General features: G+C 40.2%; 2 protein-coding genes across 3 annotated transcripts in view; both read right to left on the reverse strand.

Annotated features, from left to right (window-relative positions):
- Positions 1 to 13,611, reverse strand: part of LOC120767205 — a 59,726-nt gene that overhangs the window by 21,407 nt on the left and 24,708 nt on the right. The window lies entirely within an intron of this gene.
- LOC120768793 (titin-like) lies at positions 2,913 to 5,475 on the reverse strand. Its single transcript, XM_040095548.1, has 3 exons — positions 5,455 to 5,475; positions 4,953 to 5,375; positions 2,913 to 4,676 (listed from the first exon to the last, which is right to left on the reverse strand). Exons 1-3 carry the CDS (start codon positions 5,473 to 5,475, stop codon positions 2,913 to 2,915), a joined length of 2,208 nt encoding a protein of 735 aa, XP_039951482.1.

Consider the following 13,611-nt stretch of genomic DNA (forward strand, 5'->3'; position numbering starts at 1 on the left):
GATTGGTCAGATCAACACTTTTGTATCTAAAAGGGACATCATCGTCGTCTTATCACCAGCTCAGCTCGTCTACATTCTAAAGAGCACATTAATAAAGTAAAAATAAATTCCGTGTGTTTGACAAATTTCAGATCAATAACTCATAAACTTAAGGAACTTGCCGAATTCACCGAGAACACCTTGACCGCACTACCCATTCCTGCGGGCGTATACGTTGTCGAAAGTCAATCCCGCAAGGTGATCTAATCTCTGTGGATAAACTGGGTAGAGCACTTGAAGTTTTGCAACCTCTCCACCGGTGTGCGTAAAATCAAAGTAAAATCAAAACCTTGCGCAAACTGCCACGAAGCTACGCGCCACTTACTTTCACCGATTAGGGGGTACAGAATGTCATCAATAAGACTAAATCATCCAAATCCATTGGCCCAGGCGGAATTAACATGTTGATGATAAGACATCTAGGCTCGACGTGAGAAAGCTACGTAACAAAGATCTCAACCTGTCGATGACCTTTCTTCAAATACTCGACTTGTGGAAAGTTGGAAGAGTAATCTCGCCAACCAAGGGGAATCTTATCGTCCGATAACTCCCATTTCCCAGTAGTGAAGACATTTGACCGCCTTGTTACACCCAATGTTCACTCCTACCTGAGCCTAGAAAACCAGCAACATGGCTTCCAAAAAGTATACAGCAGCACCCTAACACATAGCGTCATAAACGTCCAAATAGTTCGTGGTCTAAATCAAAAACCATCCTGTGAGAGTAGGATCCTCCTAGAATTGGAATTGTCAATAGTCTTTGACACAGTCAATCATACAACACTACTATAGGACATCGAACAATCTACGCACCCTCCAGGGCTGAAGAGGTGGATAATGATCTAGCTGAGCGGTCAGCAATCAGCAATTTTAAGAAAAGCCAAAAACAGTTGTTAACAGCATATAAGGCCATGGGCCGGCCGGTCAGTAACCTACGCTGCACCGATATGGTTGCCTTGATGTAGTGAAAGGCAAACGAAGATTATTTAGATTGGGTTTTAAGAAAGAAATAGTGTTTCGCTTCGGGATATCCCTCGTCGATATTTATTTTATACCGTCACCGCTTTGACATATCGACTTACAAATCCGTTTCAGTTACGTACCGCCGAGTGTGGTGATTGGGTTTGTATACTTCAACCGGATATATGAATTCTAGAAAAATTAAGGTATCCGATCTTTTCTGTTTTATTTGAATGTATCAAACCGAACTATTTTCGAATCTTGAGATGACTCCATCTAAACACGATTTCTCTTCATTATGGTAGGGCAAAGTATCGACATAGACCTTGCAAAGTATTCAATAAATAGTAATTTTGGTTATTTTCTGTAATAGAGCTATGAAGACCTGAAGAGGTGGTTCTATTAGCAAAAATATGGTCCAATATTGCCAGCGTTTTTCTTTAGCTTTCTAAAGTCAAGGTAGTTTAGGTTAGATGGCTCTTGTGTTCGAACTTATAAATTAGCAAAACGCTTAGTAGTCAATACAAATTTGTACAGGCTTTTAATTTCCATTCCCGCCAGCTCGTTGGGATGTCTGAAGGTATGCTCTTCCAAATGTTTAAATCTTGACCTCCCAAACGCGGGAAGTGTTGAGTTTTTCCATCTTATCTTCTTCCATACAGCGTCTGGTAAGATTCCCTCACTTTTAATGACTTCAGCTAGAATCGCCGATTTGCTATGTGAGTGGATGGTCACTTCTCGAACGGAGGCTGCACTCCAGAGCAGTAAATCTACTGTTACCTTAATGGCTGCAACCTCGGCCTGGAAGACACTGCAATAGTCAGGAAGTTTGAAGTTGGAGTTGATAGAGAACTCCTGACAGTAGACCCCTCCACTAACTTTCCCCATGACCCATTCATGAAGAAGCTCACTGCCCCTCTCCTCCAACGAACGAGAAGGAGCCACCAGAGATCGGTTTGGTGACTCTATGATCCAAGTGATCCGGTATGAAGTCAAAGTGAGTGAGGATATCCGAGAGTTCAGGCATGTGTTCCTTGTGTGTATCCGCTGGTTGCAAATGTCTCGCATTTGCGGCAGCGGTACCGGGATCTTGTATATTCTAGTGAATAAAACTTTCTTTTGACATTAAGCGCTACATCGACTACATAGGCAATCACCCGGCAGCCAAGGCTTATGCAGTTCGCATAGATAGGTGGCAATCAGTTGCATGACACCTTAACAGCCTGTTGCAATTGCTCTGGTATGATGCCATCCGGTCCCAGGGACTTGAAAGATTTGAAAGAATTAATCGCCCAGTTCAAGTGCAGTTCATCCGGAAGGTCGACAAAGGCCGTGAAATCGTATTACAACACTCTATGAGATATCCCCCACATGACAGCCCTCCACTTTTTTCGCAGAAGCTTTTACAAGAAGTCCTCTTTGCCTTCCTTAACTCGGCCTATATTGCACGTTTCGTTTTATGCAACGCCCAGACGTCAGTTGACCCATTCCTACGGGCTTAAACGTCTGCAGGATGCTCTGATTTTCGAGAGTTTTATAGTCCACCAGAGAGGTTTCTTCCTGCTTTTCGGTGTTTTCAGTGGACAGCGCTCCAGTGCGGTTTTACATGCCGAGTTGAAGACCCATCCGTACCTGTGTCGGTGGTGACCAATGAGTCTATCCCCGGCGCGCGTGAGAGAGTTTGGAGAAGACTCTTGCGGTACATTTCCCAGTTTGTATTCCTAGGATTTTTAGGCAACATTCAAGCTCTTAATCATTAAAAAAAAATATCAAATTTCAAATGCATATAAAGATTTTATTTTATAACAGTTAATTATATGGAAAATTATGTTATAAATCATGGCTTAAATCTATTTTGCGCGTTAAGTCTGCTCAGTCTTACGAACCATGTCTTTCATTTAATTTCTGTCATATTCAGGGCGTGCTGCTCGGCACTACCGCTCGTATGGCAGGCAATGAGAAACCGAGTGGTTGTTGGAACGGCATAGAATGCAATTGATATACCTGCAGTGGCATCGCAATAGGTTGGAGACGCGCCAGCATACGGAAACTATGAGTGCTGGCCTGAGCTTGCATATCATTGGCGGTTGCTGGTCCACCTAACGATGAACCGCCATCTCCCGCAGTCGCTCCATCATCTACGTGTATTCGAAAGGGTAGTGCCGTTGGCTCAAAATGTTTTACGACCGGTTTGTTTTCCGAGGCGGATGGCTCGAGATCTGACGGTGTTGCCGGTGTAGATTGTTTAACACCGAATTTATTTTCCGGTTTTGGCTCAAAACGCACAATTTGTGGTTTATTTTCGCTAGAAGATTGATTTAGATCCGTTGGCGTAGTGCTGGTAGCGATTTTATATCCAAAATTTTGTACTTGCTGGTGCAGCAGTTCGGCGCGTATCGCTGCAGCCGCTGCGGGTGTATGCGCTTTAGCTAACACTACTTTAGCGCCATTTGTTATATGCCTAGGTTGCTGTTGTTGTAACCTAGCGTAATTGGCATTCTGATTGGTGGGATATCCGGAAAGGTCATGATGTTCAAAATGTTTGTGCTCTTCGTAATCGTGTTTCTCTTCATGATGCTCGTGTGCATCCTCTTTGTGCTCGTGTTCGTTGTGTTCGAACTTGTAGGGTTCATGAGACACATGTGGTGCGTGTATAAAAACGGGCACTTTCTTTTCCACTTCCACTTTATAGGGTACCGGCACCTTCTTTTCCACCTCGACTCTATAAGGTACGTGTACTTTCTTCTCCACTGGATATGGCACCGGCTTTTCGATGTGCACGGGTACTTTAACTTCGACTGGGTATGGTATGTGCTTTATCACTGGGAATGGTTTTGGTATATGCACCATCTTTTCAACAATTTTCTCTACCGGAAACGGTTTGGGTATATGTATAACTTTCTCGACAATTTTTTCCACAGGTACATGAATCTTCTTCTCGACGATTTTCTCAACCACTTTTTCGACTGGATATGGTTTCGGCACATGTACAACTTTCTCGACAACTTTCTCAACCGGATATGGTACCTTTTTCTCAACAATCTTTTCAACTATTTTTTCTACTGGATACGGTACCTTTTTCTCGACAATTTTCTCTACAGGATACGGTTTTGGCACATGCACAATCTTTTCAATCGGCACATGCACGATCTTTTCGACAATTTTTTCCACCGGATATGGTATCTTCTTCTCAACCACCTTTTCGACAATCTTTTCTACCGGATATGGTACCTTCTTCTCAATAATTTTCTCTACCGGATAAGGTTTGGGTACATGCACCAATTTTTCGACTATCTTCTCTACAGGCACATGTACGATCTTCTCGACAGGATATGGTTCGGGCACTTTTTTAATGATTTCCTTAACATGGTTATGATGATGATGGTGATGATGATGCTTTACCTTAACTTTCTCAACATGATGATGCTCCTCTTCCTCGAGAATTTCATGTTCATGATGCTCCGTGCTACTCATATGTGGTTCAACTTGCGGTTCCTCTGGTGGTTTGAGAAAAGCATGCGTAGCATAACTTTCCGAAGTAGCCTCCGGTAGAGGTTCATTTTGCGCGTGTGCTTTGGCTTTTGAACCGAACGTATGCGCATGCGCCGACGAAGCCCCATAGGTATGCTTTTGGGCGGACTCCTGCTCTTCTGCTGCCTCCATCACATGCTCATGCATCTCCTCGTAGTTGTGGTATGGCTTTGTATCACCTTCATATACATTTTGGTGCCGGTTATTGGTTCTTGTTGTCGGCAGTGGTGTTTTTTTCTTTTGCTGTGCCGTTTTCACAGAATGTGGCTTGAGAAGAGCATGCGTAGCATAGCTATTCGAAGATGCCTCTGATAGCGGTTCCTTTTGCGTATGTATTTTCGTTTTAGAGTCGGACGTGTGTGCATGCGAAGACTTTTGCGCGGACTCGTCCTCTTCTGCTGGCTCCATAACATGCTCATGCACCTCTTCGTAGGTGTGATATGGTTTTGTATCACCATCAACTGCATTTTGCTGACGATACTGCTGGTTATCGTTTCGTGGTGTTGTCAATGGCTTCTTCCGCTTCTGCTGTGCCGTTTTAACCAAATGCACGATATGTCGAATTCTCTTAGTGCCACGCTTGTCCCGTGTTGTGCCACCATTATTGCTGCCCTTCGGTGATGGCACCTGAACTTCCACGCGTCTCGGTTCATCCGCATGCAAATCTGCTACGCTGCCGCTCGCCTCCTCCACGTCACGTTCGGCATAGTTGTAGTGATGTATCGCATACTCGTGTATCTCATCGCGCGGCAGGCGACGTGTAGTCCTTTTAGCTTGGCTGCTGGCGAAGTAGCAAAGGAAAAAGAGCAAAAGCAACGGTCGTAGTCGGCGCTGTCGGTGTTGATGCTGTGGGGATGAAAAAGATAAAAGTAGGGGAGAGTAGTGCTAAAAGCGCTGTCGTGATTTGAATAACGGTTGTAATTACAATCGATGGCTGCGGGTCCATATTATCCTTGCGCGTGTTGCTTGCCGCGTCTGCAACTGTTTAATCCAAATGAGTGAGCGCGTTGTCAGTTCGCGGTTATTACATACATATGTATGTGTGTTTACTTCGAAAAATAATCCACTTTGCACGGCAAAGTACTTGACGCCTTGCCGCCGATATACAAACTGTTTGACGTGTTGCACATCATTTCGTTATTTATAACCAACGTTGGATATTGCGCCAGCATTGCGAATGCGCATAAAAGTAGAACAATTAATTCCCTGCAACACCTAAAAGGTACACACATATGTGTGTGTGTGTGTGTGTGTGGGCGTATGTATGTATGTGTAGCGCGCCAAACACGCACTTCGCTCTAGCGTAACTTTTTAGAGTTTTTACGTTATGCACGTATGTATGTATTATATGTACATATGTACGTAAGTATTCAACTGTGTATATGTAAATAGTTGGCGTTAAGCTCAAGTGCAAGGCAAATGCTCTATCCCGTCGTGTTTGATTTAGCGCCAAATGCATTTACGCATACATATCTACATATATACACACATATACTCCCACTCACACAGTTATAAGCACCTGTACACATAAAGGCATCTACATATTTGCGATTTTCTAGCGTCCGCGTTTTATTTTCGATAGTTTTCCAGTTTATATGTTGCGCATGCGCCTGCGCTTTTCAGGCATACACACGCATAACATCGATAATATGCAATGTACAGTTATTTATGTAAGTGCATATGCATTTCAACGTTTGTTAAGTCATACTGAAAGTGATTTTAGCGCTTATCGAAGCTATAACGCTCTTCAGTACGGCGTTTTTCATATAACATTGGCGTTTTATCGCTACAAATACTGACACATAGAAAGAAATATATACATATGTATGTATGTATATGTATATGTGCGCATACCAAAATCCAATAGCATGTCTATCAACAGCCAGGCACCAAACGCTTGGTTGCATCCCCATCGATACACTTCCTCAACTTAGTTGGCTCACCTAAAGCATTTCCCACTTTGAAGCATTTAATATTCGTACTTAGCTATATTTATCACAACTTTTCGTTGGTTATAGTGTAAAATTAGCACAAAACTATTATCATATACTTATATGTAACTATTTCTGTTTATAAAATTGTATATCTTTGTTTACTGTTGTGAATATTACTTTCGCTCATGCATATTTGCGTATGTGGCTTTCCGTTTCACCAGCTTTGGCGTGTTCTTCCTGTAATAAAATAACAAAATGTTAATGAAAGTAAGTATGCAAACATGTCCGCACCAAATTGAAAATATTCCATTAAAAAGATTGGCCGTGTTTCTTAGTTGATTTAAATAGGCGCTGGCAAGTAAGTAGGCGAAAAATTGTTTCGCCTAATTATTTTGCTTATACTTAGTTTATTTTTATTCAGCAGCTGGCGCAATATAATTATTTTTATACATATACTAGCTGACCCCGCAGCCGTTGTCCTGCGCGAAATTATGTCTTTTGAATAGAAAAGACAAAAATTCATATTGTGTTGATTATCATTTATTTGAGATTTTTCTACATTTTTTTTTCAATATAATGCAGCTTGATAAACAACAATTTTTGGTTTCTGTTCCGGTGTACAGAAAAGATGGTTTCCAACTCGTGGGCACGCCACGTACATATATCTGGTCGTGTGAAAATGATAGCATTTCCAAATTTATGCCACACACTATGCGACTATCCTTGTGTCCTGTCGATTGTCATTTCAAATGCAATTTTCCCTGGAAACGGAATACGTTTGAACTGAAATGGCAAATCGTTAGAACTCAAAAGAAATGCGTAGAATCAAGAATTCTGCCCCATGTATTTGATAGGTGCGTCACAATCATATTGCGAAACATAATAACGACAGATCCAACTTTGAGACGCAAATGATGCGGTGGCATACCAAGCCTCTCCAAAGAATTTATTTAGAAATTCCACTGGATAATTCACAGTGTTGTCTTCATTGTCAAGACGATCGATCGATTTGTATGACCGCAAGTCTCCCGGAATTTGACTTTGAATCTTCCAGTTTAAGTCAACAACATCGGTATTTTTGGCAGCTAATATTGGACATGCATTTAAGGAATCGTACTAACGATAATTTGTCCAATGTTCGTATAAACATTCCTGATAAGTCCATATTTCGTGAATTGATAAACGGCATATGGAATTGATATCAAACCCCGGAAGTATCAACCGGTATTGACCCATTTCCAATTCTTAGCGTAGACGATGTAAAATGTCTTCGGCAATGTAATTTTTGGTCGCTTCCCATAACTGACGCTAATTTGATGGCTGATCATCGCGAAAAGTGTGCGATCTTCATTCCAGTGATTATCATGTTCCAGCAATTGTAATTGTAATTGTATGTATAATATCAATTACAGCGTTATTATCTACATATGTACATACATACATATACATACATATGTATATATAAAACTCGAGAACTGCTAAACCAATTTTCATGGTTATTGATTCGTTGGATTTGTCTCCGCCCCGAATAGCAGAATACATATTAAAAACAATGAAAACTCGATATGTGTAATGAATACATATTCTTCTTATATACATATACTTTTTTTCATACAATTTTTTTTTCAATTTTTGATTGTTTTGTTTTTTAATATTTTGATTTGTAAATTATTTGAATCGTTCAATTTCGGTCGCTTGCTTTTTTATTCCGGCTATTTAAAAGAAAAATTTTTGAAAATTATTCAGTGAAAACTTTATGTGTGTTGCAGATTGAAATTTGTTACGAAGCCACGAAGAGGTCGCCGTAATATCGGTCGGCGTTCTTTTCGCCATCAACGTATGGCAGCCCAAGCAAGGCAAGGCAAGAAGTACTCCCAAAATGCGATGACATACGTACGGAATTATGGATCGCGGTCATTCAGCAAGCGATAGTAATGTAGGTATATGTGGTGCTGGTAGATGCTAGATGTATCATGTTGAGTGACAACAGAGAGGTTTGTCGCACGTACACATTCTTCTTTGGATGGTGGATGGTGGTTGCACCAGATCAAATTGAAGAAATCATTTCTGCGGAAATTCCTAACGCAGAGAAAGATTCAGTATTATAAGAAGTGATGAAAACCAATATGGTACATTGACCTTGGGGACACCACAATCCCACTTCGGTTTGTATGTCTGACAATAAATGCACGAAACACCATCCACTAGAAATGATGGAGATCCAATGTACGAATATCAGCGTCCCTCACCAGATGACAATGGCAGAACATTTAGCATTCAATTTAGAGGCGTGAATATCGAAGTTAACAACACATCGAAGTCGTACCATATTCGCCACTGTTGTCTAATTCACATTCAAAAGTCATGTGAATGTTGCGTATTGCAGTTTGGTGCAATCGATAAAATACGTTTGTAAATACGTCACCAAAGGAAGCAGCATGGCGGTCACTGGTCTTGAACGATACGGTCGATACGTGAACTGCAATAAAGCGCTTTGTATGATATTTACTTTTGCGATTCATGAACCTTTTCCGACTGTTGTGCGTCTCGCAGTTAATTTGGAGAATGACCAAATAGTCTATTTCAACACAGAGAATACAGTACAGACAGGGAAAACACCCCCAGCAACAAAATTAACATTTACGAGTTTTTTCTCAACTTTCGTCAGGGAACCGTTTGCGAGAACTTGCTCTATTCGGAAATATCCTTTTTTCGGAGGCCATCTATATCACCTGAAAAAATGCAGTGAACGAAAAAAAACTTGTACAGGGAGATGTTTAATTTGTTTAATATTTTCATCAGTTGAATAGGTCGATGGCCGTCCAGAACGAGGCATGTCCTCAACGATCTCTCGACCATCTTTGAATGCTTTTAACACTCGTACGCTTGTGTTTTTTATAAAGCTGGATCACCGTAAGCCCTTTCCAACATTCGCAACGCTTTCGCATACGAAATTTTGTTAGAAATACAAAATTTGAAGCGAATTCTTTCTTCGATATTTTTACACTTCGTTAAAATCACAACGCACTACTGAGGTGTAGCGACTCATGCAGCTGCTGTAAACAAACTGGTTGACAGATCGTATATTTGACATAGTAATTCAGGACAACTTAGAAAAATACCTTGAAGTTTTTGAAATATCATTTACCCGGGAAATTTAATTACAATTTTCGGTTGCTTGTTTGTCAAAATGTATTTCAGCTTTTAACCTGCACTAAAAAATAACGATGTGATAATCTTATGTATTTTTATAAAAATTTTAACAATACATTAATTTGATGTTAACAATTGCAAAAAATTAAAAAAATTGTAGCAGCAAAAAAATGTGTACGTATACACCTCAAATGCAGTTATCAACTAGGCACCGTTGTTATACCTACTCTTACAAACATGTTGCTACATATTATAATAGTTTTGTTCATGTAATGGTTGTATGTATCACCTAAAACTAATCGAGTTAGATAAAGGGTTATGTACAAGGTGCGTTCCAAAGTAAACAGGACTTTTTGAATTTAGCATCCCCTGTTGGCGCCATCTATATGACGACTGGTGCGTTAGAATCTGCTATCTTTATCGATTGTCCAGCGAGCGATTTTATGACATTTCATTGATTGGAAGTGAAGTTATTGCGTTTTAAGTATCAGTATGTTTGTATTATCGGTGCGAAAATGAGCTTCGAACAAAGAGCCAACATTAAATTTTGTTTTAAAATTGGTAAAACTTTTACCGAAACGTTTCAATTGATGAAACTAGTTTATGGCGATGATTGCCTATCCTGTAGCAGAGTGCACGAATGGTTTCAACGTTTTCAAAGTGGTTGTAAAGACATAAATGACGATCAATATGTGGGCCAATCAAAATCCGTAATCACCGGAAATGCCATCGAAACTGTGCGTTAATTCAACAAAAATCAGCCGAAATCATCGTTGAAATTCATGGAAATGGAATTGAACATCTTCAAAACATCGATTTATTGCATTTTGACCGAACATTTGGGCTTATGAAAGGTGTATGCATGGTTTATTCCGCACAAATTGACTGACGACCAAAAATTGCTCAGAATCCAACATTCAAAACGATTATTTGACTAAAAATCACATTTTAAGCATTAACCATTCCCAGTATTCACCTGATATGGCGTGCGCCTTCATCCTTTTCGGACAAAATGCATTTGCCCATGAAAGGATCGCGTTATGCAGACGTAGAGGCCAATCAAAAGGCTTGCACCGGCATTCTGGCGGCCATTCCAGCCAACCAGCTAAAACACTCGTTCGACATGCTTTTGGACCGTGCAAAAAGCTGTATTGAAGCCGAAGGAGACTATTTTCAATAAAATAAATTGATTTTCCGAAAAAAACCATTTGTTCTGTTTTTTTTAAGTCCTGTTTACTTTGGAATGCACCTTGTATATATAAATGACCGGAATGATGAGAAGAGTTGAGTTCGAGTGACTGTCTGTCTATCCGTCAGTGCAAGCTGTAACTTGAGTAAAAATTGAGATATCGTAATGAAACTTTGAATACATTTACCTTGGCAAAAAGTAAGGATTAGTTCGAAGATGGGCGTAATCGGACCACCGTCTCGCCCACAAAACGCCATTAAAGGAAAACCTATAAAGTGCTATAACTAAGTACTTAATTAAGATATGGAACTGTAATTTGGCACAAAGGATTGCAGTAGCAAGGGGCACCTGTGGGTGATTAATTTGAAAAAGTGGGCGTGGCCCCGACCTCTACTAAGTTTAATGTACATATCGTCACCTGAAATGCAAAATAACGTAACAACATTTTCGGAAATTTACAGTGGCATGAATGAAACACGAAATAAAATGGAACACGAGTGAAAAAAAAATTTAGTATTGATTAAAATTAGTTCATATCTGTTCGCAGAACCTGAAAATGTTGGACATATGTAATATTATGTACGTAATTTGAAGTAGTGAATCATAATCAATAAGGCACTCAATTTCGAATTTTTTGATGATACGTTATTTTGCATTTCAGGTGACGATATAGTATATTCCAAGCCATTTAAGCTACAAAATTAAATTCGCCCAGAATAAAGCCGTTAAGCACCCCTATCGACACTGTAAAAAATTGATGAAATTGGAAGATAACCATGCCCACTTTCCATATAACTGTACTGTTAAAAACTACTAAAATTGCGATAAATCAATAACTAAAAACGACAGAGACATGTAATTTTACACCCGCGATGGTATGAAATTGTATTTAATTGTATTATATATTGTGCCAATCCGGGTTGAATTTAATCACTTTAAAGCTCGTGACATGGATAGTTCTTAAATTTCTAATGGCATATTTTCTTTTCACCCGCTTTGCTCCTTTGTACAAATAAGTACCTCATTTTACTAGTTGCTTGTTCAATTTAAACTATAATGTTTGGCGAGGTGAATACAGCTTTTAGGTTAGGTTAGGTCATATTGGTTGGTTGTCAATTCATACATAGGCCTACAGATCTTTTGTAATGCCAGAAAGAGATTCATTATTAATACGAGCTGAAGTTTACGTTGTGCAAGACGGCTTAGTATCTAATTCTGATATTTCACCGAGTCCGTTGAACTGCGAAGCTCCTAGATATCTATGCCGAGTTCTAGATAAAGTCAGACAAAAGCAGAGGAGGTGTTCCAACGTTACTCTTATGCCTACTTTTCTGCACTTTCGACGTATACATACATATATGTGACCGTTAATAATATATTTTGTGACCGGTGACTAGGTCAACAGCCGTACCCCAATCTTGTCGATACTGTGTGAGATGAAAGCTTGCGTGTTACCCTTCCACTCACTTATCTTTGATTTTGGCGATTTGCATGCCCTTCTCACGTCTGGCAGTAGGATTTGCGTATTTCCTTAACTGGTTCGGTTTCGGCTCTTTTGACTATCTCAGTAGGTTTTTTGGACAGTATGAAAAGGAGTTGGCTTTTTGTCGCGATATCTGAATTTGGTATCCCCCAAAACTAATACTGCTATGTAAACTGACGTTGAGCAATACCGAAAATTCCATCAGGATCGTGAAGGACCTCTCTGAGCCGTTCGATACCAAACGAGGTTTCACACAACGCGACTCCCTATTGTGCGACTTCTTCAATCTAGTGCTGTAGGAAATAATTCGGGTTGCAGAGCTGACTAGAGCAGGTACAATCTTTAACAAGAGTGTACAGCTGCTGGCGTACGCCGATGATACTGATATCATTGGCCTCAACACCGCCGGTAGTTCTGCTTTTTCCAGACTGGATAAGGAAGCGAAGCAAATGGGTCTTGTTGTGAACGAGGGCAAGACGAAATATCTCCTATCATCAAACAAACAGTCGTCGCACTCACGACTTGGCTCTCACGTCACTGTTGACAGTCATAACTTCGAAGTCGTAACCAGTATTAACACCAACAACAATGTCAGCCTTGAAATCCAACGCAGAAAAACTCTTGCCAACAGGTGCTACTTCGGACTAAGTAGGCAATTGAGAAGTTAAGTCCTCTCTCGACGAACAAAGACCAAACTCTATAATTTACTCATTATTCCCGTCCTGCTATATGGTGCAAAAGCATGGACGATAACAACATCTGATGAGTCGTCGTTACAAGTTTTTGAGAGAAAGGTTTTACGGAAGATTTATGGTTCCTTGCGCATTGGCAACGGCGAATATCGCTTTCGTTAGAACGATGAGCTGTATGAGTTACAAGACGACATTTGCGTTATTCAGTGAATTAAGAGACAGCGGCTACGCTGGCTAGATCATGTCGTCGGAATGGATGAAAACGCTCCTGCTCTGAAAGTATTCGACGCAGTATTTGCCGGGGCAGTACTTGACTGCACTTGGTATCACGAATTGGCGTCGAATTGCGAAAAGATGAAACGACTGGCGCGCTGTTGTTAACTCGACTATAACCGTGTAAGCAGTGTCTACGCCAATAACGAAGAAGAAGAAGACCTGTTAGTTCGGGAGTAAAGTAGTGTTAATTACTCACGAGTTTCTCTTAAAGAAAAGTACCACTGGTTTCTTGTTCTCTGACTAGTATTTAAAGTTTATTTTTTTCTTATTTTTTATTTGTTAAACATTTTTCACGTGCATTAATTAAAGAAATAGTTTTTACGCTTATTTCCTTAGAGAAATATTTTTATAATAT

This window comes from Bactrocera tryoni, chromosome 2 (genome assembly GCF_016617805.1).
Source record: "Bactrocera tryoni isolate S06 chromosome 2, CSIRO_BtryS06_freeze2, whole genome shotgun sequence".
In the NCBI taxonomy this organism is placed as follows: domain Eukaryota; kingdom Metazoa; phylum Arthropoda; class Insecta; order Diptera; family Tephritidae; genus Bactrocera; species Bactrocera tryoni.